The 26,978-nt window shown below is 63.2% G+C and overlaps 3 protein-coding genes across 4 annotated transcripts; all 3 read left to right on the top strand.

The window, feature by feature from the left end:
* Positions 1–13: 13 nt before the first annotated feature.
* SSRP1 (structure specific recognition protein 1) lies at positions 14–8,319 on the top strand. Of its 2 annotated transcripts, XM_054067417.1 has the most exons (17): positions 14–945; positions 1,837–1,965; positions 2,589–2,774; positions 3,317–3,422; positions 3,569–3,759; positions 3,832–4,062; positions 4,154–4,257; positions 4,382–4,510; positions 4,662–4,883; positions 4,966–5,038; positions 5,423–5,561; positions 5,680–5,725; positions 6,326–6,449; positions 6,921–7,091; positions 7,345–7,436; positions 7,600–7,783; positions 7,963–8,319. In XM_054067417.1, exons 2-17 carry the CDS (start codon positions 1,912–1,914, stop codon positions 8,029–8,031), a joined length of 2,121 nt encoding a protein of 706 aa, XP_053923392.1. In that variant the 5' UTR covers positions 14–945; positions 1,837–1,911; the 3' UTR covers positions 8,032–8,319. The 2 variants fall into 2 exon arrangements, with proteins under 2 accessions (XP_053923392.1, XP_009562359.2); XM_009564064.2 differs by lacking the exon at positions 14–945 and having other exon boundaries at positions 1,316–1,965.
* Positions 8,320–8,921: 602 nt separating this feature from the next.
* TNKS1BP1 (tankyrase 1 binding protein 1) lies at positions 8,922–20,126 on the top strand. The gene is made up of 12 exons (XM_054068641.1): positions 8,922–9,024; positions 9,626–9,709; positions 10,465–10,590; positions 10,771–11,347; positions 11,958–12,030; positions 12,496–13,620; positions 13,988–17,019; positions 17,628–17,775; positions 18,094–18,214; positions 18,285–18,400; positions 18,830–18,999; positions 19,433–20,126. Exons 3-12 carry the CDS (start codon positions 10,506–10,508, stop codon positions 19,491–19,493), a joined length of 5,508 nt encoding a protein of 1,835 aa, XP_053924616.1. The 5' UTR covers positions 8,922–9,024; positions 9,626–9,709; positions 10,465–10,505; the 3' UTR covers positions 19,494–20,126.
* A 3,156-nt stretch (positions 20,127–23,282) lies between these two features.
* Positions 23,283–24,682, top strand: APLNR (apelin receptor). The gene has a single exon (XM_009564071.2). It carries the CDS (start codon positions 23,343–23,345, stop codon positions 24,453–24,455), a length of 1,113 nt encoding a protein of 370 aa, XP_009562366.2. The 5' UTR covers positions 23,283–23,342; the 3' UTR covers positions 24,456–24,682.
* The last annotated feature ends 2,296 nt before the right edge of the window (positions 24,683–26,978 follow it).

Below are 26,978 nucleotides of genomic sequence, written 5' to 3'. Positions count from 1 at the left end.
TGTGGGAAATGGGGGATAAGCGGGCGCAGAGAGAGGGAGGAGTCCCCCTCCCGCGTTGTTGGGGGTGATGGAGGGGACCGGGAATGGGAGTGCGGGAGGGAGCACCTGCTCCTGCCCTCCCCGGGCGTCCCCGCCCTCCGCACACGTTCCGGGGAGAGTCCCGCGTTTGGGGGTGCCCCGAGGTTGGGGGGACCTTGTCGGGAGCCGTCTTTGCGGCCCTCGGGTTTTAGGGTATTTTCTTTTTGGGGTGGCCTAGGTGTGGCCCCGTGTTGACAGCGGCAAGTTTTGGGGATCCCGTGACCCGAGGGGTGCTATTTTTGGGGTGTCCCTGTTTAGGGGCGTCCCCGTTTAGGAAGTGCTTGGGTTTGGGGATGCCCAAACCTGGGGTGTCCTCGTTCTGAGGAGACCCCATTTTGGGGCTGCCCCCCTTTTTTGAAGCGTCATATTTTGGGGGTGCCTCCATTTTGGCTCTCCGCCCGGTTTTGGGGTACCCCAGACTTGGGGGAGCCGGTTTTGGGGTGGCCGGTTTTGGGGGCGCCCCAGACCTGAGGTGCCTCCGTTTTTTGGGTGGCCAGACCTGGGGCGCCCCCTCTCTAGGGTGTTTCCTTTTTGGGGGTGCCCCCGTTTTGGGGTCGCCGCGTGCACCAATGGCGCCCCCCTCCTGGAGGCCTATCTCATCTCTATGGTGCGCAGCGAGGCAGCGCGGCCCGGGCAGCGGCCGCTCTGCCCCCCCCATCTCCACGTCTATGGCTTGGCGGGAGCGCGATGCCGCGTCCTCTCTAGGCGGAGCCTTGGCTCTCTATGGTCGCGCGCGGTCTCTATGGTCTCTGTCGCGTCTTCGCGCGCTCCGCCTGGCGCCCAGAGCGGCTCCGAGCTGGGCCGGAAGAGAGGGTGGCTTCCGGCTCTGGCGGCAGCGGCGGCAGCGGGGGGGAGGCTCCGCGTGGGGTTCGTGCTGCGCAGGCGGGAAAAGTGGGGAGGGGGGGGCAGGTCTGGGGGGAGGGGGGGGGGGGGCAGGTCTGGGGGGAGGGAGGCCAGGGGGTGTGGGTGTGGGGGGGTGTGGGGGGTGTTTGTTTGGGGGGGGGTGGGGCCTTTGGGGGGCGGAGGTGGTGGTGGGGGCGAGGGGGGGCCCGGGGACATGGTACAGAATGGCCTGGGGGGGGAGACGGTGGGGGGGAGGGGAAGGATACTGGGCGGGGAGAGAGGGGCAGGGGGGCTGCTCTGGGCCAAGAGGGGGAGGTAATGAGGAGGGGATGGAGGTAGCGAAGGCTGTAGAAGAGGTTGGGGGGGAAGAGGGCCCAGGGCTTCGTTTGGGTGGTCAGGGGCTCGGTTTTGGGATCAGGGTTTTAGTTTGGCGGGGGGGAAGGCGAGCAGGCAATTTGGTTTGACGTCAGGGCTTCAGTTTGGAGTGGCAGAGACTTAATTTGGGCTCGGGACTCTGAGTTTGAGGGTCACCTTCAGTTCAGGGGGTCAGGAGTAATTTTGGGGCTCAGAGGTGCAGTTTAGTGGGTCGGGAGTTCAGTTTGGGAGAGCAGAGGAATGGTTGGACTCGATGATCCAATGGGTCCTTTCCAACCTTGTGATTCTGTGATTTAGGAGGTCGCGGGTTCAGTTTAGGGGGCAGAAGTTCTGTTTGGGGAGAGCCAGGGGTTCAGTTTAGGTGTTCAGGGTTCATTATGGGGCTCAGAGGTGCAGCTTAGGGAGTCAGAGGCTCAGTTTGGGGGGGCAGAGTTTTGTTTGGTGTGTCAGGAGCTCAGTTCGGGAGGACAGAGGTTTGGTTCGTGGGGTCAGGGCTTTGGTTTTGGGGTCACTGTGGTGACTGTGCTCTGCCCACCGCAGCTTCGTGCTCCCTGAGGAATGGGGCTGAGCTGAGCCTGTCTGCCCTTGCCACCCGCCCCTCTGGGCACCCCCACCATGGCCGACACGCTGGAGTTCAACGAGATCTACCAGGAGGTGAAAGGATCCATGGTGAGTGATCCCCGGGGGGCCCAGCCCAGTGCTGTGGGGAGCCTCTCCCTGCAGGCTTTTTTGGCTGCTGTTGCCTGGAAGTGGGGAGTGGAAGCGTCTCCTTTCCGGAGCTGAAGTGTTTTGGAGTGTTGATAGGGGCTTTTAGTGTGTCCTGACATGGAGTGAGCGAGACGGCGGTTGGGAACACTGCCAGGAGCAGGGGGAAGGGAACTGTGGCTGCGGCACTGAAGGCTCGGTGGCCGTGGCATCGAAGTCTCTGCGGCTGCGGTGCTGGCTCTGCGTCGGCCATTCCCTCTCCAGGGCTCTTAGGGCAGTGATGGGTGTTCCTGGGTCACCCCAAACCCTCTGGATGTTGGGATGTTGTTCCCCAGATCCCGACAGAGCCACAGCGGCACTGAGGATGCCAGTAACCGTCTTGGAGCTGCTTGAATCCTGAATTAGGGTGGTGGGGAGCGCGTGGGGCTGAAGGATGGTGGGTGGGGAAAGGGCTTTGTTTCTCCAGGAGGGGCTGCACCTGTGGCACCAGAAGGATGTGATTCCCTGCTCTGGAGCAGCTAGTGTGGTTGCGATGCGCCCCGGCGATGAGCCGCCCGCTCCCGCCTCATGCTTTCCTCTCCTGGCAGAATGATGGGCGACTCCGGCTCAGCCGCCAGGGCGTCATCTTCAAGAACAGCAAGACGGGAAAAGTGGACAACATCCAGGCCTCGGAGCTGGCCGAGGGTGTCTGGCGGCGTGTGGCGCTGGGCCACGGCCTCAAGCTGCTCACCAAGAATGGGCATGTGTACAAGTACGATGGATTCCGGGAGTCGGTGAGTCCCGGCTGGCCCGGGGCGCTGCTTGGGCTGGGATTGTGCTCAACTTGCATTGAGCTGCAGTCCCTGCAACTCTCGTGGTGCTGGTCCCTGCCCAGAGTGGCGCTGATCCCTCCAGAACAGTTCCATTCCCTTTCTCCCTGCTGTTCCGGCGTGCTGGAGTTGTGTCCCAGCTCCGGGCTCTGGCTGTGCCTGCTGTGTGTCGTGGTTCCTGCTGGTTCCCAGTGGCCATTCCTGATGGTTCCCAATGGTTCCCAGTGGTTCCCAATGACCATTCCCTCTGGTTCCTGGTGGTTCCTGACAGCCATTCCCACAGGTTCATTATGGTTCCCAGTGGTTACTGATAGTTCTGAGTGGTTCCCAATGGCCATTCCCCGTGGTTCACAGTGGTTTCTGATGGCCATTCCCAGTGTTTCCTTATGGTTCCCAGTGGTTTCTGGCAATTCCTGGTGGCTCCTGATGTTTCTTGCTGGTTCCCAGTGGCTGTTCCCTCTGTCCCCATTGTTCCCACTGGTTCCTTACGCTGTTTCCTCTCCCAGGAGTTTGACAAGCTCTCAGAGTTCTTCCGTGCCCACTACCGGCTGGAGCTGGCAGAGAAGGACCTGTGCGTGAAGGGCTGGAACTGGGGCACCGTGCGCTTCGGTGGTGAGCACAGGGGCCAGGGAGCTGCATGCCGGCTGCGGCCGAGGTCCTGGAGCTGGGACCATTTCCCAGCGGCGCGACTGTTCCTGGGGTCTGTGTTCTGGCCCTGCCGCAACAGCCACCTCTCCCCTTCCTTTCCCGGCCCCCAGGGCAGCTCCTCTCCTTCGACATCGGGGAGCAGCCAGTATTTGAGATTCCGCTGAGCAACGTCTCCCAGTGCACCACTGGCAAGAACGAGGTGACGCTGGAGTTCCACCAGAATGATGATGCTGAGGTCTCCCTCATGGAGGTCCGCTTCTATGTGCCCCCGACCCAGGAGGATGGTGTTGACCCTGTGGAGGTGAGTGGCATCCGGGGCCAGCAGAGTGGGAACAGGGTGCCCTCCGCTGTCCGTAACTCCTTTCCCTTCCAGGCCTTTGCGCAGAATGTCCTCTCCAAGGCGGACGTGATCCAGGCCACTGGAGATGCCATCTGCATCTTCCGGGAGCTGCAGTGCCTAACACCACGCGGACGCTATGACATCCGCATCTACCCCACCTTCCTGCATCTCCATGGCAAGACCTTTGACTACAAGATCCCCTACACCACCGTGCTCCGGCTATTCCTGCTGCCACACAAGGACCAACGCCAGATGTTTTTCGTGGTGAGGAGGGCACGAAGGGTTTTCTCGGCCCCAGCAGGTGTGGTGGGGTGGGATAGGGCGTTTTGACCCTCACCGCCTCCTCTCTTTGCAGATCAGCCTGGACCCCCCAATAAAGCAGGGCCAGACCCGCTACCACTTCCTCATCCTGCTCTTCTCCAAGGACGAGGACATCTCCCTCACCCTCAACATGAACGAGTGAGTTCTTCTTCTGCCGGGCTACTCCCTTCGCCCCCTCCCTGGCCATGGGAGGGAGCTGGAGGGAGGCGCCGAACCTCCGTGGTTCCCTTTCCCACTGTGATCCGCTCCTTTGGCTGCACAGGGAGGAGGTGGAGAAGCGTTTTGAGGGGCGTCTCACCAAGAATATGTCGGGCTCCCTCTATGAGATGGTCAGCCGCGTCATGAAGGCGCTGGTGAACCGCAAGATCACCGTGCCTGGAAACTTCCAGGGGTGAGATTGCTCCCGGCTCCTTTTTCGCTCCTTTTCCTGTGCTCAAGGAGAAGGGGGTTGGTGCTGGGATGGCAGTGGAGGTGGCTCCAGGCTGCCGGGGTCCCTGCATTTGCTCCTGGCAGGCGTGGGACATCTGTGTTCCCCCTTGCAGGCACTCCGGAGCGCAGTGCATCACCTGCTCCTACAAGGCAAGCTCTGGCCTCCTCTACCCTCTGGAGCGTGGTTTCATCTATGTCCACAAGCCACCCGTTCACATCCGCTTCGATGAGATCTCCTTCGTCAACTTTGCCCGTGGCACCACCACAACTCGCTCCTTTGACTTTGAGATTGAGACCAAGCAGGGCACACAGTACACCTTCAGCAGCATCGAGAGGTGAGGGTGCGGGGCAGGCGCCGGGCCCTCCCTCCTTCACCCCTGTGCCCCACGCGCCCCTCACAGCCCCACCGCTCTGCAGGGAGGAGTACGGGAAGCTCTTCGACTTCGTCAACGCCAAGAAGCTGAACATCAAGAACCGGGGGCTGAAGGAGGTACCTGATGGGGCGGGGAGCGTGCTGTGGGCTCACTGCTCTCCCATGTTTTGCTGCTTTTCCCTTCTTTTTCACCTCTCTTTTTCTCTCCTTGCCCTTGTAGAGGAAAAAGGTCCGTGCGATATCCCTTCCTCTTCCTCTCCTCTTCTTCCTGGTGCAGGTTTCCTCTGCATGGCCATGGTTTTCCTTGACTAAATCTAGTAACCCTGGTGTGGTGTGCGAGAGGGGGCTCCACTAACACGGATTTAACCTTCCTGCCCCCTTCTCTGGTCCCTGCTCCCCGTGTCTGGGGCTGCCCGGGAGCTGCCGTTTCCAGAGCGAGGAGGAGTGCGTGCCAGTGTGTGGGGAGAGAAGGGAGCATCTCTCATGCCGTCTCTCCCGCAGGGCATGAAGCAGAGCTATGACGAGTATGCCGACTCCGACGAGGACCAGCACGATGCCTATTTGGAGAGGATGAAGGAGGAGGGAAAGATCCGGGAGGAGAATGCCAACGACAGTAGCGATGGCTCTGGAGAGGAGACGGGTGAGGGCTGGTGCCGGGGGGACTCCGTTTTGTGCTCGGGTTTTGTCCCCTACGCTCTGGTGAGGTCCTGTCTGTCCCTGCCATTCCATAACTCAATCCCTGTACTCTCTCCTACCAGACGAGTCCTTCAACCCTGGAGAAGAGGATGATGACGTGGCTGAGGAGTGAGTGAGGTCGGGGGCTTCTGTAAAGGGCTGTGTAGGTGCTGAGGGATGCACCAGATGCAGCTGGGATCACTTTATGGATCCCTGGAGTTCAAAACCTTGGGAAGCAGGCGCGGTTCCGGGCTCGCTCGATCATAACGACATTATACAGCCTGAAAGGGTTGGAGATGGGGATCAAATGGCTCCGGGCTGGGGCCTCGGCTGCTCAGGCAGGAGGAGGATGGGGTGCGGATCCATAACCTCCTGAGTGGGTTGGTGGGAATCGCAGATTCTGCACCGGCACCAAGGGCCCTCACGTGCTGGTGGGAGCTGGGCCCAGCCCCACCAGAAGGTTGAGTTGTGGTGGAGCTGCGCTGCTGGGCGGTGCCAGAGCCCAAATTTACAGGAAGGCAGGGAACGATGAGCCAGGTTCGTGGAAGGAGAATCCCTTGGGAGCTGTTATGCACAAACACGGCAGCTCGAGCTTCAGAAACTCCCAGTGATGGGTGCCGGCGGCTGGGAGGTTGTGGGACTGGGCCTTGCCATGTCCCCCCACCTCATGCTTCCCGGGTTTGGCACTGGGGTCTGGAGCTGGTGCTGTTGCTGGGTTTGCCTGTGCAGGTTCGACAGCAATGCCTCGGCCAGCTCCTCCAGCGGCGACGGAGACAGCGACCGGGATGAGAAGAAGCCGGCCAAGAAGGCAAAGATAGTCAAGGACCGCAAGCCCCGAAAGAAGCAGCCGGAGGTGAGGGGCTGGAAATGGGAAAGTGGGAGCTGCTCCCGGAGTGAGGCCATGGGGAGACACCGGTTGCAGCCCAAGCTGCGTGACCTTGGCCTCCTGCCACGCTCCACCTCTGGTGCCACCACTGCCAGTCTGGGTCCGTGTCCCAGCCTGTCTCGGCTGCCACCCCATGGATGGGTTTGGGATGAGTCTTTTCCAGAGGGTGTGTTGTGTCCAGTCCTTCCCGTTGCTGGAGGCTGTGTCCCCGGCATCCTGCCCTTCCAGCTCCTGTGGGTCTGCCCAGCAGCCTGTATTCCCACAGGGAATGGCTGGGATGCGGGAGGTGTCCATTTTCCCCTAGGGAACGGCTGGTGGGATGCAGGACGCGATCTGCAACCCTGCCCCTCGCTGTGGGGCTCCCCCGCTCCCGAAATCTGGAGTGAGCAGTGCTATCCAAGGCTTTCATCAGTGTTCTCTCCCTTCCCTGCATCCCAGAGCAAGAAAGGAAAAGACCCTAATGCTCCAAAGCGGCCAATGTCAGCTTATATGCTCTGGCTGAACGCCAGCCGGGAGAAGATCAAGTCGGATCATCCCGGGATCAGCATCACAGATCTATCCAAGAAGGCCGGGGAGCTCTGGAAAGCCATGTCCAAGGAGAAGAAGGAGGTGAGGGATGGGGTGTCTGGGGCACTGTGCTGGCGGCGGGACCTGAATCCATCCTTGGAGGGCGAGGCTGCAAGTCTGGCTGACTCTTCCTGGGCATGGGAATGCAGCGTTCCGCAAGCCAGGAAGGGAGAGCGGCTGTGGGGAGGCCTTAGGTGGGTTTGGGCCGCTGAGATGATCCAAGGTAGTGGGTGCAGGTGGGAAGCGGAGCCGAAGGAGGACGGGATGTCCTGCTGACTGCCTGCCGTCACCACAGGAATGGGATCGCAAGGCGGAGGATGCACGGCGGGACTACGAGAGGGCCATGAAGGAATACAGTGTGGGCGGCAGGTCCGAGAGCTCCCGGATGTGAGTGTGGCATGGCTTTCCCGCTCTGAAATCGCTGTGTTCCTTGTCCGCCACAGAGCTGGGGGCCTTATCTCCAGCCCAGGTGGTGGGAAAAGCATCCCTGACTCATGGGTTATCAGTGGGAAACCGCTTCTCCTCTCCCTTTCACCCTCTGGATGTGCAGGGAGAGATCCAAGAAGAAGAAGAAGAAGCAGGAGAAGCAGATGAAGGGGAAGGCGGAGAAGAAGGGCACCTTCTCCAAGTCCTCGTCCTCCACCAAATCCCCGGCCAAGAACTCAAGCGAGACCTTCAAGAGCAAGGAATTCGTCTCCAGTGACGAGAGTTCATCTGGAGAGAGCAAGAAGGAGGTGAGAATGTGGGCAGGATGGAGGAGGGGTCTGCTGCTCTGGCCTCATCCCCTGCTCTACCAACCTCATCGTCCTGACCTCATGCCCTCCTTTTCTGACATCATCCCCTGCTGCCCAGCCTCATTCCCTCATTTCCCAATGTCCTTCCCTCTCCTGACCTCATTCTGTGCTGCCCGCAGGACTCTGACGACGAGGGAGCCGCCAGCCCAGCCCGCAGCTCGGAGGACTCCGCGTCTGCCTCGGATTAGGGTGCTCCTGGCTGGTACCCGGATAGGCGCAGGATGGGGTTAGGATTCCCAGGGCAGGGATGGGGCTCTGGCTGCTCCTGATGCCCCGCATCCTGCCCGGGGCTGGCACAAGGCAGGGACGCTGGCCGGGCTGGGACCAGCGGGATTGGAGCCCCCAGCCCCACCGAGCCCAGGCTCCCAGCCCCTGGAATTTTTTTAACTGCGCGGGATTGTTCCCTTTCTCCTTGTTTTGTTTGGTTTTGGTTTTGTATTTTTGGTCCATTCACCTGAAAATGTGATTGAATAAAAAACTGACCAAGGGCCGGAGTCGGCTGAGGAGCTGGGGCGGGGATGGGGCCAGGACCTTCCCCAGCCAGGGGCACAGCTGGGGGTCTCTATGGTGCTGAGAGTCCCAATGGATTCGGGTCTCCATGGGTCTGAGATCTGCCGGATCTGGAGGATCTCTGGATCCAGGGGGTCACCATGGTCTCAGTGGTTTTGGGTTTCCATGGGTCTGGGCGTCTCTGTGATCCAGGGCATCCCCATGACCTGGGGGTTCTCTATGGGGCTGAGGGTCCCCATGGATTTTGGGTATCCATGGGTCTGGGGTCTCCTTGTTTTGGGGGGCTGTCTCTATATCCAGTGGGTCCTCATGGGTCTGAGGTGTCTGGGGGGGGTCTTTATGGGGCAGAGGGTCCCCATGGTTTTGGGTCTTCATGGGTCTGGGGGTCTCTGTGGGGCAGAGGTTCTCGGTGGGGATTTGGGTCTCCATGGGGCTGGGAGGTCCCCGTGGGTTCTGGGTTTCCCATGGCTCCCCTCCTCCCGCCTGGCGCCGCTCTGCCCCCCTCCTCTCTATGGCCCCTCTCTACACTCTATGGTGCCTCCCCCGGCGCCGCTCTGCCCGCTACTCTCTATGGTCCCGCCCCGCCCAGGCCACGCGGCGCCGGGAGCCTCTCTGCCCGCTCCTCTCGTTGGTCACCGAGAGGGCGGGGGCGTGTCCGGGCGCGGCGGATGGTGAGTGGGGGTCGCAACGGGGATCCCCCCCACCCCGGGCACTTTTGTGCCCGCAGGGACCGAAGCCGCAGGGAGCCGCACAACGCGCCCGGGAGCGAATCGGGGGCTTCGTTGCTACGGCAACAGGGCTAGGCCTCATCCTGGCCGGCGACGCGAGCGCAGGCTCTGGGGGGGAGTAGGCCGCGGTTGGGAGGGGGAAGGGGGGAGAATGGGGGGAGAGGGGATAAAAGGAGGGGGTGGGGGCCACAGGAGGGAGGGGGGAGAGGGGTGCAGGGGAGAAGGGAAAGGGGGGGAATGGGAGTGATGGGAGGGAGCAGAGAGGAAGGGGTGACAAGGAGTAGCTAGGGGGGACGGGAGAGAAAAGGGGGGATGGGAGGGAAGGGGGGACAGCGAGGGAAAAAGGTGGGGCAGGAGAGAGCAGAGAAGGGGACATGGGGGACGGGAGAGAGGGGATATAATGAGACGGGGTGACAGGAGCAGGAGGGGGAGATGGGGGAGAAGAGAAGGGCAGGAGAGAGAGAGGGGGACAGAAGGGAGGGGGAGGGGTGGTGGAGGGCAGGGCCGGGAGGAGGCACGGAGCGGGTTTTTCCTGTCCCTGCAGCCCCGGTGACTCACAGGAGGCAGTGAGCGGCACCCACCCCCACCCTCAGCCGTGTCCCCCGGCCATGGGGGTGCTGGGGGCAAGGTGAGCAGGGATGGGGGCTGTCGCGGGCCAAAGGGGCTAACGTGGCTACCAGGGCAAGCTGGGGGCTGGCAGTGGCCAAGGGGGCTGATATGGCTACTGGGGGGAGCTGGGGGCTGGCAAGGCCTGGCTGAGGGGCTGGCGGTGGCCAAAGGGGCTGATGTGGCTACGGAAGCGAGCTACTGGCTGGCACTGGCCAGAGGATCTGATGTGGCCACCAGGTTTAGCTGGAGGCTAGCGAGGCCTGGGCAAGGAGCTGACATCGGCCAAGGGGCTGACGTGGCCACTGGGGCAAGCTGGGGGCTTGCAAGGCCTGGGTGAGGGGCTGGCACCAGCCAAAGAGGTTGATGTGGCTACTGAGTTGAGGTAGGGCTGGCACCTACCAGAGGGGCTGGCATGACCACAGGGTAACCAAGAGGGGCTGAAGTGGCCAGCAGGGTGACTTGGAGGCTGGTGCTGGCCAAAGAGGCTGTTGTGGCCACCGGGGTGCCTGCCATGGAGGCCGCAGGGCTGTGGGGTGGTGAGTATGGGTGGGAGCAGGAAGGGAGCGTCAGCGGTTTGGCACATGTTCCGGCTTGGGCACGAGGGTTCAGCACAGGGCTGGGAGCTTGGGGCCACTAGGAAGGAGCCAGGGCCAAAGCAGGGTGCGCCCTGCAGCGCTGCCATGACCCGGAATTGCTGAAGCTCCCCAGAACACTGGTGTTCCCTGGAATGCCAACGCTGCTTGTAACAGTTCTCCCCATTTCCTCTCTCTGCAGGAGCTGACGCCACGCTGTGCCTGCCGCCCCACAGTCCTGCCATGGCCTCGCAGCCACAGCCGCTGCACCCCGCTGTGCCACGCACTGCCAGCGGAGCCACACTGGCAGCTGGCAGCCCCGAGAAAGGTCAGTTTCCTGGAAAAAAACAGGCCTGGGGGGTCTGGTGCTGCCGACTGTGCTGGGAAAATGCCCCCAGGATGCCATGCTGGCGCCCAAGATGTGTTCTTGGCCTGCTGGACTGGCGTTCCCCGCTGATCTGTGTGCAGCTCCAACGCGATGTTCCTGCTCTCCCCGCTTTTCCCACAGGCACCACTCGCTCCAAGCCGCCCGTCCGGCCCAAGCCCCACGTGTTGCCCAAGCCAGCCCTGCCTGCCAAGCCCTCGGTGCCACCTGTGCCACGGCGCCCGGAGCTGCCCTCGGCTGAGAAGCTGAACCGCCTGGCTGGGCCCCAGCCCTATGGCGTGGGGGGAGCCCTCAGCCGCCCCCTCCTTACCCACAAAGTGCCTGAAACCCCCAATGGGAAGGGGCTGCCGTCGCTGCCGGTGGCTGTGCTGGAACTGGGATCACCACTCACCCCACTGACGCCCTTGCGCAAGGGCCCGGCTCCCTTCAAGGTGACGCCGGTGCCGGTGGCGGCCAAACCGGAGAGATTTCCCGGCACCACCGTGGAGGAGATCCTGGCCAAAATGGACAGCAGGGAGAACCCAGAGAGCCCGGACCGAGCACGGCGCGCACCTTTCTGTGCCGAACCCTCCTCCCGCTTTGGCTCCAAGGCCTTTGCAGCGTTCCGGAGGCAGCCCAGCGGCGAGCCAGAGTCGTTCCCTGCCGGAGAAGCCTACCGCCCCATGGCAGGTGGGGACGGACACCCCGTTGCCGAGATGAGGTGAGGGGCTGCGGGGACGGAGGAGGATGTTGCTCCAAGTGGGAATAACGGAGCTGAGGTCCGTGGGAATGCTGGGGCAGCCGCTGCAGTGTTGGGCGGTTCGTCCTGACCACAGGAACCAGTTGAGGAGCTGCCTGTGGCCCTGAGGGCCGGGATGTTAGCCAGCCGCCTTGCTATGCTGCTGCTCGCCCCACGGCTGGGAATAGCAGTGCAGGGGTCACTTCCCCAGGGAAACGCTCCCATTTTCCCAACCTGGCAGTTTTTCCCTCTTCGATGGATCCATGGCACTCCTGGCTCCAGGATACCCTGGGCTAGAGCCAGTGCTTGGCACCGGGGGCAGCTTTAAACCGGAGAGTGAGAAACTTGCTCTCTGAAGGGCGGAAAGCTTTCCGGAAGCGGGATCGGGGCTGGTTTGGCTCCTTCCCGCTGCGGTCACAACCTTGCTGGCGGCTCATGTACGGCTGCGGCAAGAGAAAGGCACCTTGTGGTTCCACTGAGCCCACCCCGTGGGTAGCGCTGGCGGTTTAGGGCCAGGAGGAGCCTGGGCGAATGCTGGGATTGGGAAGTGTGTGGTGGGAATTCACCCCTCTTTCCACTTTCTCCTTGACAGCGGCTCCCCCCCAGCCGGCCCGAGCTGTGCCGGGGATCCCCACGGATGCTGGAGACTGCCATCCCCCCATGACGTGAGTTCTGGCCGCGCCGTCCCGTGCCGCGGTGGCTCCGCTCCTGGGCTCTCTCCTTCGGGGCTCTCCTGTCTCCTCCGGGGCTCCCTCTCGGCGCGGTGCGTCTCTCTCCGTTCTCTGTGGGACGACGGCCTGCGGGAATTGGGACGGGAATCTGAAGTGGGTGGCGTGTGCCGGGGCGTGGGACGTGGCTGCCTGTTAGCTCCCAGTGACACCACAGCCGCCACCACAGGGCAGGGGCTACCCTTCGATGGTGGGGGTTCTGGGCTAGGGGTGCCCCGCTTCCTCCTCTTCAGTTCCTCCTCTTCGTCTGTGCCGGTGCTGCCGGAGGGTGGGCACTGGTGGGGGTTGTGGGGGGCCTGGGTTTGGGAGGGCAGGAGGGACCCTCACCGGAGCGGGGCCGTGGTGTGGGGATGACACTGGGGGGTTCCCCATGAGTGACGGGATCCCCGGCTCTTTCTGCAGCTCTCCTCACTCCAGCTGGGTGCCCTCGGACCCCCCGGATCCCCGCGGGTCCCCTTCCAGCCCACCGAGCCCCCCGCCCCAGCCCCTGGCTCTCCTGAAGCTCCCCCGGCACTCGGGGACCCTGGATCCCCCACGCTGGCCCCTGGCTCCCCCGAATCCCCAGCTCGGCTGCCAGCTGTGGTCTCAGCTGCCTCCATCCAAGCCCCGGGCGCACTCTCTTCCTCCTCCTCCTCCCAGCTCAGTGCCTCCCACTCCCCCGGGTCCCCCCACATCCCTGGAGAGGGGTCCCCAGACTCTGCCAGCCCCCCCGGCACCCCTGTGCCACCCCGCACTGCTGGTCCCCCCGGCTCTCCTGAGGCGGCCGAGTGCCCAGGACCCCCCAGCCCCACGCCAGATCCCCCCACTAACGCTGCCGGCACCCCCGGCTCCCCAGAGCCCCCCAAATTCCCCGAGGGGCCCGATTCCACCCCTGCTGCCAGGGATAGGGGGCTCCAGCGTGCCTCAGAGCTGGGGTCGTGGTCCCCTGGCGTGGAGCAGGAGCTGGGTGGCTTGCTGAGCACCCAGCCCCTGGAGCCACCGGAGTCCGGCTGGAGCCCTTCCTGGTCCCCGGAGCTGCCTTTGCCCTCACAGGGGGTGCAGTGGGCAGCATCTTCCCCCAGTCCCCTCATCCCAGAGGCAGCTGGCTTGGGGATCTCCACAGAGGGCGAGTTGGACGCGGGGGATCTGGACCCCTGTGTCCCACACTCCTGCCAGGATGGTGGAACTGAAGGGCCTGGCAGCCGTGCAGCAGAGGAGTCTCCGTGCCCAGGGGGGCCTGTGGTGCGGCCGCAGGAGGAGGAAAAGGAGGCAGAGTGGGCTGGCAGCGTTCCCCGCTCCCCTCTTGGCCTGGCGGAGCCCGGCTGGGACCTGGCTGAGCCCGAGATCCTGGTGGCTCTGGACCCTCCAGACGCGGCCAGTATGTCTGGCTCAGCCTGGGTGCCAGCAGGCGACTCTCCCGGGGGGCCGGGCCCAGCCGAAGGATCCTCAGCAGGCCCAGACCCCCACACTGACCCGGGCTGGCTGACGGAGCTGCTGGCATCACCTGGGAGCCACACTGCACGATGTGCCGTGCCGGAAGGGCCAGAGGTGAGGGGCCACAGCACCAGTGTGGGGCTGGTGTCCTGTCGGGTGGGCACAGGGTGCAAAGGGGTTGAGTGGTAGCGTCCCTTGCTGGCAGGGAATGCTGGGCTGTGGTGCCTGCCGTGGAGCCATGGCCAGCCAGGGCATGTGGCTGTTGTCCAGTCGCTGCTGGCCAGCCTGGAGCCACAGGATCGGCCGTGAAGGGATCAGCACATGCCGGGGCTGGGAGGGCTCTGTGGGGTGGGGAGGGCGGGCAGCAGAATCTGTGCCGTGCCCCAAGCATCAGAAGATGCTTCCCTCGCTCTTCCCCTCTCCGTCTCCTCTGCAGTGCAGGGGCTGGTGCCGCGGCCCCTCTGACCCCTCTCTCCACCAGGACCTGCTGGGTTGGTCACGGAAGGACCTGCGCAGCGAATTCGGCGTTGGCAGCCCTCGCCATGCTGGCACCTTCGACTGGACCAGAGATGCAGCCAGGGATTGTGACTGGGCTGCCCAGATGGAGCAGGACCAGGAATTCAGGACCAAGTCCAGCTGGGATGGTGACCAGGACCAGCAGGATGGACCCTTTGGCACAGCCGGGCAGGACTGGGGCAGCAGCGACCGAGGGACAGAGCGGACTGGGGAAGCGAGACTGGGCTGCGGCGACTGGTCTGGATCCCATGGTGCTGGGGAAAGCTGCTCACAGGACCCAGGCTTTGGGGACGGCAAAGCCAGGTGGGGCACAAGCTATAGCCTGGCTGTCGAGATCGACTCCGGGAAGGCTGCCAGCAGTGGTAGCTATGGCACGGGACGGCAGCAGGACCAAGAGCCGAGCTGGGCTAGTGGCTACGGTGCTGGAGACGTGGAGGCGCAGGATAGGGAGCTCGCCCCGGACTGGGCCGGCGAGTACAGCAGCAGCGATGGCGAGTCCAGGGGCAAGGATTTTACACTGGGGTGGGCTGGCAGATCCAGCACTGGGGACATGGGGACCCAGGACCGGGAATTTAGCCCCAGCCGACCGTCCCAGGATAGCGAGCGCCGCGCCAAGGACATGGAGAGTCAGGACCGGGAATTCAGCCCCAGCCGGCCAGCCTGGGATAGCGAGCACTGCATCAGGGACACAGAGAGCCAAGACCGGGAATTCAGCCCCAGTCGGCCAGCCCGGGATAGCAAATACAGTGCCGAGGACACAGGGATTCAGGACCAGGAGTTCGTCCCTGGCAGAGCAGCCTGGCCCAGTGAGCACAGCACCAGGGACGCGCAGAGCCAGGAGAGCAGGTTTGGATCCAACAGGCGCGTCTGGGATGACAAATACAGCATGAGGGAACTGAAGAGACAGGACCAGGAATTCGGCTCCAGCAGGGACACGGAGCATCAGGACCAGGAGTTCAGTCCCCACAGACCAGCCTGGCCCAGCACCAGGGATGTGGAGGGCCAGGAGAGTGGGTTCGGGGCCAGCAGACCCATCTGGCGTGACCAATACAGCACCAGGGATGTGGAGAGCCAGGAGCGGGAATTCAGCCCCGGCCGGCCAGTCCGAGACAGCGAGTGCTGCCGCGGCAGGGACACAGAGAGCCAGGAGAGCGAGTTTGGAGCCAACAGACCCGTCTGGGATGATAAGTACAGAATGAGGGACGTGGGGACTCAGGACCAGGAATTCAGCCCCAGCCGGTCAGCCTGGCACAATGAGCACAGCACCAGGGACACGGAGAGCCAGGACCGGGCATTTGGCCCTAGCAAACCATCCCGGGATAGCGAGTGCTGCAGCAGGGACATGGAGAGCCAGGACTGGGAATTCAGTCCCAGCAAACCATCCCGGGATAGCGAGTGCCACAACAGGGACATGGAGAGCCAGGACCAGAAATTTGGCCCCAGCCAGGCAGCCGAGGCCAGTGAATGCAGCATGAAGGGCACAGAGAGCCAGGACCGGGAATTCAGTCCCCGCAGACCGGTCTGGAATGACGAGCACAGCAGCAGGGATGTGGAGAGCCAGGAGAGCGGGTTTGGAACCAGCAGAGTGGTCTGGGGTGACAAGTACAGAATGAAGGACATAGGGATGCGGGACCAGGAATCCAGCCCCAGCAGAGTGGCCTGGGACAGCAAGCACAGTGCCAAGGACACGGAGAGCCAGGAGAGCGAGTTCAGAGCCAACAGACCCATCTGGGATGACAGATACAGAATGAGGGACACGGAGAGCCAGGACTGGGAATTTGGCTCCAGCAGGGACACGGAGCACCAGGATCAGGAGTTCAGCCCCCACAAACCAGCCTGGCCCAGCACCAGGGATGTGGAGAGCCAGGAGAGCGGGTTTGGGGCCAGCAAACCCATCTGGGGTGGCCAGTACAGCATGAGGGACACGGAGAGCCAGGAACGGGAATTTGGTCCCTGCAGGGACACAGAGAGTCGGGACCAGAAATGTGGTCCCGGCAGGGACACGGAGAATCAGGAGCGGGAATTTGTCCCTGGCATGGACACGGAGAGCCAGGAGTGTGAATTTGGCCCTGGCAGACACACGGAGAGCCAGGAGCGGGAATTTGTCCCTGGCCAGGACATGGAAAGCCAGGACTGTGAATTTGATCCTGGCAGGGACACAGTGAGCCAGGAGCATGAATTTGGCCCTGGCAGGGACATGGAGAGCCAGGAGCAGGAATTTGGTCCTGGCAGACACACGGAGAGCCAGGAGCGGGAATTTGTCCCTGGCCAGGACACAGAGAGCCAGGACTGTGAATTTGATCCTGGCAGGGACACAGAGAGCCAGGAGCATGAATTTGGCCCTGGCAGGGACATGGAGAGCCAGGAGCAGGAATTTGGTCCTGGCAGACGCACGGAGAGCCAGGAGCGAGATTTTGTCCCTGGCAGGGACACGGAGAGCCAGGAGCAGGAATTTGGTCCCAGACGGCTGAGCTGGGCTGGTGAGCATGGTGCTGCCCGGACTGAGCTGGTGGACGTGTTGTTTGCTGTTGGGAATGACGCTGGCCCCTCTGCCTCTGGTCCCGTGTCCCAGGATCCCAGCTGGGGCAGCGGTGCCACTGAGAGCAAGGATGGAGCGGAAGAGCTTGAGGCAGCCGAGTGCCACAACCAATTTGGTGTCACTGGGACAGAGCGGGTGCTGGATCCCTCCTGCACCAGCGTGTTGCCAGATGCTGGTGGGATGAGGAAAGGGCTGCTGGAGCCACTGGGAAGCTGGCACAGGCATCTCTTTAGCTGCATGGGCCCTGGTGATGCCGGTGCAGGCCAGACGGCCTGGGATCAGGGCCTGGGCAGCCCCGGGTATGGGGGCGCCGCTATGGCAGAGCCAGGCTGGAGTGCGGAGCTGCTGTGCAACGCTGAGACGAAGAGCAAGGAGTGGGCCAGCACGGTCAGCGCCCACAGCCAGGACCTCGGTGCCAGGGAGCAGCGCTTGGGAGACGATGCCAGTGCAGTGGATGGGTAAGGATGGCGCTGGTGGCTCCAGGGAGGGATCTTTCCCCTCAGGTACCATCCTGCAGGGCTTTCTGATGCCGTGGGCCCCATGCTGGCGTCCTGCCATGCCTCGCAGCTCGGGTTCTGCTGCCTCTGGGTGCCTGAGCTCCCCTTCCCTGCGGTTTGTCTGTGGCCTCTGGTGCCACAACTGGAGCGGGAACTTCCCGAGGGGCTGGGGTTTCACCTTGTCCCCCATTCTCAAGCTGATCTGGGAAGGGTGAGCTGCTCTCTGTGCCTCAGTCTGTCTCCAGCACGGGAGCCGAGTTTGGGGGTGCTGTGGTTCAGCACAGCAGTAGGATTAGCCCTGCGCTGTTACCACTGCGTCAGGATGCAGGAACCCTGATTTCAGCCAAGCTTATGGTGCTGGGGAGCCCAAAGTGATGAATTCTCTCAAATTCAGGGTCCCAGGAGCAGGGAAGGGAAAGCCCCAGGGGTCTCGGGACGGTATATGGCATTCCATGGGCCCTCCCCATGCCTCAGTTTCCCTTGGAGGTCCCGGGAGGTGACATTAGGGAATTGGGAAAGGGTTACATTTGCTGGAGCTGGGAGAGCTGGGGTCTTCTCTCCCCACGCAGGAGCCCCCGCCCCTCAGACCCCAGCCCCTCCAGCGAGGACAGGGACCCCTTGGTGCCAGACACAGGGAGCCCAGGGGCTCCTCCGGACCACCCGGATGGGAAGAGACCCCCAGGCTGGGAGGGGGAGCAGGAATTCGCCTTCCTGGAGGTGAGTGGGAAGGGGGCGGCACCTACCCCTTCGTGGGGCCCTGGAGGCCCAGATGGGGGCTTCACCTCCTGGCCCCAACCTCCCCCAGGGGTGTGATGTGTTTTTGGGGACCCCTGTGCTGTCGTGGGGGTTCCTGGGTGCACTGGGTGTGTGGGAAGGGGGTTTCAGGGCTCTTGTGGGGAACTGTGTGTGCATTGGGTGGGGATCCCTGGGTCCCTGTGCATGCAGGGTGTGTGTGAGTCCCAACTGTGTTTGGGGGTCCCGGGATGTGGTTGGGGGTCCCGTACTGCCCTCCCAGGACCCTCCCAATCCCTGCAGGCCGTGGAGCTGCTGGACGTGGGCGCGTGCCGCAGCAAAGCAATGCTGAGCCGCCAGCGCCATCACCGCGCCCCATCCCTGCGCCCTGATGACACTGCATGGACCTTCCGCCACTGCTCCGGTGAGCCCTGCACCCCCCAGGGGTCCCAACACTCCCTCGGAGGTCCCGCTGATCTCCCCTGCTCCCCCAGAGTCCTCACCAGTGACTGATGATGAGGAGCCCCGTGGCCGGCGCCCACGCACAGCACCCGCCAGCAAGAGCCCCAGGGTGCCACTCTTCCCCAGCCTCAGCGCCGCTGCCATCAAGGTGGGATCCCCTCTCTGCCCACCTAAAACTTCCCTGCCTCAGTTTCCCCTCACCAGCGGGGGTCTCAAGACTCCCTGTGTTGCTGGAGGAGTCCCTGGGTGGGTTGGGAGGGTGTCCCAGAGGTCCTTGTGCTGTTGGAAGGGGGTGCTGGGCACTCTGGGTGAGTGGGATGGGGGTCTTGGGGGGCACTGGATGTGCTGGGTGGATGAGTCAGCATCTCGGGTTGTGCTGGGTGAGTGGGGAGGGCATCCTGGGGGTCCCTGTGCTGTTGCGGGGGGGACCCCGGGCTCCCTGTGCAGCTGTGAATCCTGCGCTTGGGGAGGGGAGGGGAAACTGAGGCAGGGAGTTGGGGTTTGGGGAGTGAGCAGTGGGAGGATTTGGGGAGGGGGCCAAGCCTCGGTGCCACCTGAGCACCCCTCATGCACCCAGGCCAAGCTGCGGGGCCGGAACCGCTCGGCGGAGGAGGGGGCGGCATCAGGAGGGGACAGCAGGGCCACCCCCACCAAGGACCCCCACGTGCAGCGCTCCAAGTCCTGCCGGACCCCTGGCTGCAGCACGAGAGGCCCCCCGCTGCCCCCCCGGCCTGAGAGACCCCCAGCGTGAGTGGGGCAGAGGGGCTGGGGGGGCGGGGAGCTTGGAATGAGGTCTTGGGGGTCTGGGAATGAGGGACCGAGGGAGCAGCAGGGCTAGGGGGCAGCGGGACCCCCTCATGGGGTGGGGGCCAGGGCTCTGGGTGGGGAGAAGGGCTTGGGGGGCAGCAGAGCTCAGATCGGGGGCTGGGGTGCAGTGGGGGAGCAGGACCCCATGGAGAGGGGGACGTGGGGTCCACGTGGGAATGGGGGGCTTGGGGTGGGGGGGGATGGGGCTCTGGGTGGGACTGGTGGGTGTGGGGCTGTGGTCGGGGGATAGGGGGCGTAGCAGGGTTGGAGTCACGGGGGTTGGGGGGCTCTGGGGTTGGGGTCTGGATGCTGTGAGGCTGGGGCCAGGGGTCTGTGGGTCGAGGGTCTGTGCCCCACGTGGTGGTGCCCACAGGCCGGAGGCACCCTCCCCACACTGGCTGCAGGCACTGAAGCTGAGGAAAAAGAAGCCATGAGGCTGGGGGGGTTAGACCCGGCCCCCTGCGCCCCCCCCAGCACCCACGGCTGCGGATACCCCTCCCCACATCCCCTCTGTGTCCGGGGGGAACATGGGGGACATACTCTGCCCCCTGTGTGCCCACCAGGGCAGTGGGTCCCCCTCGCCACATCGCCTCTGTGTCTGAGGGGGACATGGGGGGATGGATCTGGTCCCTGTGAGTCCGGTGGGCTGGAGGGGGACACGGGGGGGGGATGGACACACATGGATCCTGCTCCCCTGTGCCCCCTCAGTGCCTGGAGCTGTGTGTCCCCCTCCCCACATGCTCCACACGAGGAGGGGCATGGGTCAGGGGCCCAGGCTGGGCTGTGTCCCCAGTTCTGGTGGTCCCTCGCTCCTCCCCGCTCTCTGCTCCAGGCTTGCTCCGGACCCCCCAGTCTATGCACTTTGTACCTGCTCGCAGGGTCCCTGGCCCCCTCCCCACATCGTGGGTTGGGGGGCAGCAAGGACCCCCTCCCTCCACACCCCCCATCCACCCCCATCCCGGGTTGGGGGGTGGTAGGGCACCCCTCTCTCCCTGCTCTCTGTCCGCCCCCCTCCCCTGCAGCCTCCGGTCAGGATTTGGTGCCACTTCCACAATAAACGGCGTTGGTTGGGGCGAGGGGCTATGGTTTCTTCTCGGTGTTCATGGGGCAGGGGCGGTGCTGTGGGGCAGGGAGGAGGATGATGTGGAGCTGGAGGGGTTGTTGCTGTGGGGCAGGGGTGGATTTAGGGGTAGAGGCTGCTGTGGGGCAGGGAGGGGGAGGCTGGCGTGGGGCGGAGGAGGTCATCTGTGTGGGGCAGGGGGAGAGCATGTCGTAGGGCAGAGGGTGGGATGCTGCTGTGGGGGCTGCTGTGGGGCAGGGGGGGACGCTGAGGTGAGGGTAGCTGGTGTGGGCCGAGGGAGTAGAGGCCAATGTGGGACAGAGGGAGATGTTGCTGTGGGGCAGGGGGGAGGCTGGCATGGGCTGTGCCAGCAGGTGGAGCTGCTGCTCACACGTGGGCGCTTGCCTCTGTCCCTGCTGAGCACATGCGTGTGAACCCACCTCTACACACACTGAGCACACGTGTGTGAGTCTGCTTCTGTCCCCGCTGAGCACACGCGTGTGAACCCGCCTATCCCTGCCGAGCACATGCGTGTGTGCTCGTCTGTCCCTGCTGAGCGTGTGTGTGAACCTGTCTGTCCCTGCTGAGCACACGTGTGTGAACCCAACCGTCCCCACTGAGAACACACGTGTGCACCCACCTCTGCCCGAGCTCCCTCCTGCGAGAACTGGGAACGGTGCTGGTGGTGCCCATCCGCACTGGGAGGCACTGGGAACCCTACTCCCACTGCTCCAGCCTCTCTGCTGCCGGGTTGGCTACCTCAGTGCCAACAGAGCCATGTCCTGGACACCGGGAGCACCAGTGCTGGTTTGTCCCAGCAGAAAGCAGGGATTCCAGAGGGGGCCGCAGTGAGGGTGTTGATTCCCTGGTACATCCGAGCTTCCATCCCAGCTCCATCCCAGTCGTATTCCCAGCTCCATCCTAGCTCACTTCCAGCTCCATCCCAGTCCCATTCCAGCTCAATTCTGGCTCCATCCTGGCATGGGGGGCTGGGGACACAGCAGGAACTGCCCCACTGGGGCAGTCGCCGCTGTGCGTTCCAGGGTGGATGTATGCCAGGCCTGGATCCAAGCCAAGGAACCCAATGGAACCCAACTCTCTGGGCTCCACTTTTCCTGGCACAGCTTCACTCTGTGAGCTGCCTCTGTTCCTGCTCGCCTTATGCCCTTCATCCTGAACCTCAGCCTCTTCCCTCTAGGCGCGTCCGGCCAGAGCGGGCGGGGATGGACACAGATGGGCACGGTTGGACAGATGGACACGGGCTCCCATGGGACCAGGAGCAAAGGTCCTGGACCCTCCTGCTGCCACCGGGGCTGGGGCTGGGTGTGCTGGGGGCAGCCCACTCCCCTGCCACCTCCTCATCACCCCCTCCCTGTGCCCCCCCCCCCCCCCACATTCCCTCTGCCGAATTGCATTAGAGATAATGGAGTTCGTTATCAGAAGAGATAACTCCGGAGGCCACCAGCCCAACCCTGGCCACAGCCTGTGGCCACCACAAAGCCACCCTTCCCACCAGAGAAGGGACCCCAGGGTGGCACCGAGCAGAGGGGGGGTCATGGACCCTTTGGGAAGGGGCTGGAAAGGGTTTCTTGTTCCCGGCACTGCCCATGCGAGCCCAGAATAGCGAGGTGGTTATTAATAGCGGTTATTAGTAGCAATTATTAATAGTGATTATTAATAGTGATCCTCATTATCCAGGCGGGAACAGCTCCTTTTGAGCCATTCCTGGCAACACCGAAGGGATGATTATCATTTCTTTTATTCCCTTTCTCAGCCCAGAGACGTGTGGTGGGGGCTGTGCGGGGGCTGAACCCCACCACCCACAGCTCCGGCTCCCATCCCGGCAGCTCTCGCTGTGTTCCCCAGGAACGGAGGGTTTGTCACCCCTGTCCCGCTCCTGGGCTGGGGGCTCTGGGCCCCTTTTGGGCGCTGGTTTTGTGGTCTCAGCCCCCTGCTCCCCTCACCCCCCTCTGCTGGAGGGTTCCCATTTTGGGACCCCTGTGCGCTGCCCCCAATTCTCCCCCCGCGGTCCCTCCCGTTTCCCCCCCCTTCGCCACCTCACAGCCCCTTCCCCTCTGCATTTACCAAATCCAGGACCCCACGATCCAGGCAGAGCCTGCCCCATGTTCTGCCCCCCCCCCCAAGAGCAGACCTCCCTTCCCAGACTTCCCTTTTTGTCTGATCCCACTCAGCTTCTCCCCAAACCCATGGCGGTGAGGGCTCAGCGCCCATGGGACACCCCCGTCCCATGGCTTGGCCGCGCTGGGAGCTCCCCCCGTTCTGCTCCCTCTGGACAGTTTTGGGGCGGGGGCTTTGGCTCCTCTTTTGGCACTGTCCTGTCCAGTTCCTCCCCTGGACACCGGAGCCGGTGCGGAGCCAGGACGCAGCACAAGATCCTGGTCTCCATCCGAGCCTTCTGCAGTTGATGCCTTAAACCAGATTTTTGGGGGACCCAGGGATCCCAGCCCTCCCCTCCCCAGAGTTTTGGTAAATGCATAAAGTTCTCCGCAGCTGCTCGTGCCCGGAGCTTGGACCCGGCAATTCGGGGCTCTCACGGCTCCGGGGCGGCTGCAAAATGCAAAATCTGGGAAGCAAAAGGCAGAATCCCAAAAGCGAAATGTAAAAATTGTAAGTGTAAAATGTAAACTTCCAAAAGCAAAGTGTAAAATTCCAAGTGTAAACTGTAAAATCCCATGTAAAATGTAGAATTCCAAGTGTAAAATGTAAAATTCCAAGTGTCAAACACCAAATGCCTCATCCTAAATGCCAAATGCTTCATCCCAAACACCAAATGCATCATCTCAAGCACCAGCCCCCCTGTTCCAACGCCCTCCTGCAAATGTGAGGCTCCAGATGGAAATTGTGAAGCCGAGGGGCAGTGCCCGCAGCCCCCAGGTGAGAGTCCGGGGTTGGGGGCACAGGGGGGCAGCTCCCCCGTCCCCCCAGGGCTGAGTCACTGCCCCGGGGCAACCAAACCCCCGAGGTCGGGGTTATCGCAGCATTGACACTTGGGTGAGATCTTGGCCAACCCCCTGGGAAGGAGCAGATGGAGGCGGAGAAGGGGGTGTGAAATTTCCCACGGGGGAACCCCCCCCCCCCCGTCCCACCCACTCCGCGGGGAGGAGGGCGGAGGAGGAGGAGGAAGGGGAGGTAACGGGTGAGATTCCTTGGGCTGGGCTCAGAGGCGCTGGGCGAGCGCGGGATGAGCTGAGCTGAGCCGAGCATGGAGGAGGTGACGGATGCCTACGTCTATGGGGACAACGAGACAGAGTGCGAGTACTCTGAGTGGGGCCCCTCGCTGGCCCTGCTGCCCACCATCTACCTGCTGGTCTTTCTGCTGGGCACGGCGGGCAATGGGCTGGTCCTCTGGACCGTCTTCAAGGGCGGCCGCGACCGCCGGCGCTCAGCTGACACCTTCATCGCCAACCTGGCCGCCGCCGACCTCACCTTCGTGGTCACCCTGCCGCTCTGGGCCGCCTATGCCTGGCTGGGCTACCACTGGCCCTTCGGCACGGCCGCCTGCAAGGTCAGCAGCTACCTGGTTTTCGTCAACATGTACGCCAGCGTCTTCTGCCTGACAGGGCTGAGCTTTGACCGCTACCTGGCCATCGTCCGGCCCTTGGCCACTGCCAAGCTGCGCTCGCGGGTCAGCGGGCTGGTGGCCACGGTGGCCCTGTGGGCACTGGCAGCGCTGCTGGCCCTGCCGGCGCTGGTGCTGCGGCGTGCGGCCGCCTTGGGTGGAGACGCCAAGATCACCTGCTACATGGACTATGGGGGTCTGGCCGCCCCGGGGACCGAGGGCGCGTGGGAGGTGGGGCTGGGGCTCTCCTCCACCGCCCTGGGCTTCGTGGCCCCCTTCGCCGTCATGCTGACCTGCTACTTCTTCATCGCCCGCACCGTGGCCAGCCACTTCCACCGGGAGCGCGCCGAGGGGCCGCGCAAGCGCAAGCGGCTCCTGACCATCATCACAGTGCTGGTGGCTGCCTTCGGGGGCTGCTGGCTGCCCTTCCACCTGGTCAAGACCCTCTATGTCCTCATGGACTTGGAGGTGCTGCCCTGGTCCTGCAGCCTCCACGCCTTCCTCAACAACCTCCATCCCTACTGCACAGGCATCGCCTACGTCAACAGCTGCCTCAACCCCTTCCTCTATGCCTTCTTCGACCCCCGGTTCCGCCACGCCTGCGCCGCGCTCCTCTGCTGCCGGACCCCCGGCCCCGGCTGCGACCGCTCTGGCAGCTACTCCTCGGGGCACAGCCACCCACCTGGCGGCAAGGGCGGCCCAGTCCCGGGGGGCAAGCTGGACCCCGCCACCCAGGAGACACTTTTCCGTGGCTGAGCCCCCCACCCCGGCAACCCCCGAGCTGGTCTCCTCGGGGGGACCCCCTCCGCTCCCCCCACCCCAGAGCCTGGATTGCTCTGGGGTCCCCCCTCCCGCTGGAAAACCCCACTTGTGGGAAGGGGAAACTGAGGCAGGGGGTGAGGATCTGCTGGGGTGCTGGGGCAAGAGTGGCTCCCTCCACCCCAGCACCCGCAGGGCTTTGTGTTTGGTGTCAAATAAATGAGTTTTTGGTTATAAAAAGGAGCTGGGTGTGTGCAGTTCCCTGGTGGGTGGAGTAGGGCTGGGGGATGTGATATGGGGGGGGCCGGCTGGGTTTTGGGGTGTGTATCAGTGCGGGGTGGGTATGTGTGTGTGTGTGTGTGTGCGTGTGTGTGTATTATGGGATGTCCCTGCACCCCATGCCACCCCAGCCCCAGGAGGCTCAGCCCAGGGTGAATGCTGCCCAGTCTCTTCCCCAGACTTTGGGAAACACAAGAATTCCCATTGGAAAGCTGGGGAATGTGGAGGGGGGGGCAGCTGTGGGGTTTGGGTGTCAAACCCCACAGCTGCCCCCCCTCCAAGTCCTTTCCAGCCCCTTCCCCCCTCCCAGGAGCTCTGATTGCATCAACCCCTGCCCTGCCCCAACAAATCCCATTTTCCAATCACCAAATCCCATTTTTGGGCTCTTCCCCTCCTTATCTGCGGGTGGGGAATGCGGCGCGAGAACAGATGCGGATGCAGCCAAACCCCCATGGTGGGGGCTATAGGGTTCTGGGATGGGGGTCTGGGATAGGGTCTGGGATGGGGTCCGGGATGCAGCCCACGCCATCCCTGCTCTGGATGAGGCACCAAATGGCTCAGCTCCCATTTCCCGCTTCCTGAGGCTCTGCTCTAAATAAACCTTGCCCTGTTTGTTATTTACATCCTTCATTGACTCGTGATGAACTCTCCTGTCTCCTTGGCCTTTGTTCCCACTTGGAAAGGATGCGGGATCATTTCTGGGCTCCTCGGGACGCTTCCCGTCGAAGGGACTGTGGCCACCTCGCCTCCAGCTTGTTTTGGGAGCCAGCCCAGCAGGGTCATTGCTCGCGGGGATCGGCTTTGTCCCAACAAGGCAGACGGAGGAGGCGGCCGCAGGGGCCGTGGTTGGGGTCACCTGCCCAGCTCCATAGGCTGGGATCTGGAGGGGTCCCCACGGTTCTGGGTTGGTGTAAGGGAAGGGGGATGGAAATCCTGCATCCTGGGCCACGGCCTGTTTGGGGGAGAAGGCTGTTGCCCTTCAAGGCTTGCTTGCCTTGGAGGGACCCCTTGGAACTGCTCATCCATCTGTCTGTCCATCCATCAATCCATCCCTCCTTCCTTCCATCCAGCCCTCTCTCCATCCACCTCTCCACCCTTCTCTCCCTCAGTAACGCCCTCTCTTCTCTCTCCCTTTCTTTATCCCTCCATCCCTCCACCCTCCCTTCCCTCCCTCCATCTATCCTTTCATCCTTCCATCTCTCTATCCCCCTCTCCATCTCTCCATCTTTCTTTCCTTCCACCCCTACATCCCTCTGTCCTTCCATTACTCTACTCCTCTGTTTTTTCATCCTTCCATCCCTCTACCCCTCCAATTCTCCATCCATCCATCCATCCATCCATCCATCCACCCACCCAACCACCCCCCATCTCTCAACCCCTCCATCCCTCCACCCCTCCACGTTTCCGTCCCTCTGTCCCTCACCGCTCCATCCACCCCACTCCAACCCCAATTATCCCCTCACTATGGGGGGCCTGAGGCCCTGGTTTTGGCCGGGATCCGAGCAGGGGTTTCCTCCCCAACACGGAAATGGCTGCAGGGCTCCCTGCCAGCGGAGACGGGAGCCACCGACTTTCTATCCGCCTCTTGGAGATTTCCCTTTCCCTTGCAGGAGGGAAATGTTTGGCTGCGGAGTCTCTTGGGGCGAAGGCAGGGATGCAGCACAAAAACACTTGGAGTCGGGGGGGCGGGAGGGAAGAGGCAGCGGGGCCCGGACCACCCGTCGGAAAGAGATAAGGAAGGTGGTGCCTTCCTGCGGGAGCGAGAAGGGAAGATGGGGAGGGAAGATAGAGGTGGACAGGGGGATGGGAGCATCCTTGGAAACCTTGGGGAGGCCGGGATGCGCTGGGATGAGCTTAGCAGGGAGCGCAGGGGCACAGGGACGGGGAACAGCTTTAATCATCATGAAATCATGGAATGTTTTGGGTTGGAAAGGACCTCAAAACCCATCCAGTTCTATCCCCTGGATCAGGGGCTCCAAGCCCCATCCAACCTGACCTTGGACACTTCCAGGGATGGGGCAGCCACCACAGCTCTGGGCAAAAGCTGCCAGAGGGGAGAACGAGACAAGATCTCGGGGAGAAATGTTTCGCTGTTCAGGTGGGGAGGCCCTGGCCCAGGGTGCCCAGAGCAGTGGTGGCTGCCCCATCCCTGGAGGGGTTCCAGGCCAGGTTGGATGGGGCTTGGAGCCCCTGATCCAGTGGGAGGTGTCCCTGCCCGTGGCATGGGTGGGACTGGATGGG

The sequence above is a fragment of the Cuculus canorus genome, chromosome 5, assembly GCF_017976375.1.
Source record: "Cuculus canorus isolate bCucCan1 chromosome 5, bCucCan1.pri, whole genome shotgun sequence".
NCBI lineage: Eukaryota > Metazoa > Chordata > Aves > Cuculiformes > Cuculidae > Cuculus > Cuculus canorus.
Note: the sequence above shows the minus strand (reverse complement) of the source record. Positions and strands in the feature narration are given on the sequence as shown.

Excerpts from the sequence above, each read along its gene's own strand:
- SSRP1 (XM_054067417.1), top strand. The coding sequence starts at position 1,912 with ATGGCCGACACGCTGGAGTTCAACGAGATCTACCAGGAGGTGAAAGGA. Across the intron at positions 1,966-2,588 it reads AGGAGGTGAAAGGATCCATG|AATGATGGGCGACTCCGGCT; the intron begins GTGAGTGATCCC and ends CTCTCCTGGCAG. Across the intron at positions 3,423-3,568 it reads GGGCACCGTGCGCTTCGGTG|GGCAGCTCCTCTCCTTCGAC; the intron begins GTGAGCACAGGG and ends CCCGGCCCCCAG.
- TNKS1BP1 (XM_054068641.1), top strand. The coding sequence starts at position 10,506 with ATGGCCTCGCAGCCACAGCCGCTGCACCCCGCTGTGCCACGCACTGCC. Across the intron at positions 18,215-18,284 it reads GACCTTCCGCCACTGCTCCG|AGTCCTCACCAGTGACTGAT; the intron begins GTGAGCCCTGCA and ends CTGCTCCCCCAG. Across the intron at positions 19,000-19,432 it reads CGGCCTGAGAGACCCCCAGC|GCCGGAGGCACCCTCCCCAC; the intron begins GTGAGTGGGGCA and ends TGGTGCCCACAG.
- APLNR (XM_009564071.2), top strand. The coding sequence starts at position 23,343 with ATGGAGGAGGTGACGGATGCCTACGTCTATGGGGACAACGAGACAGAG.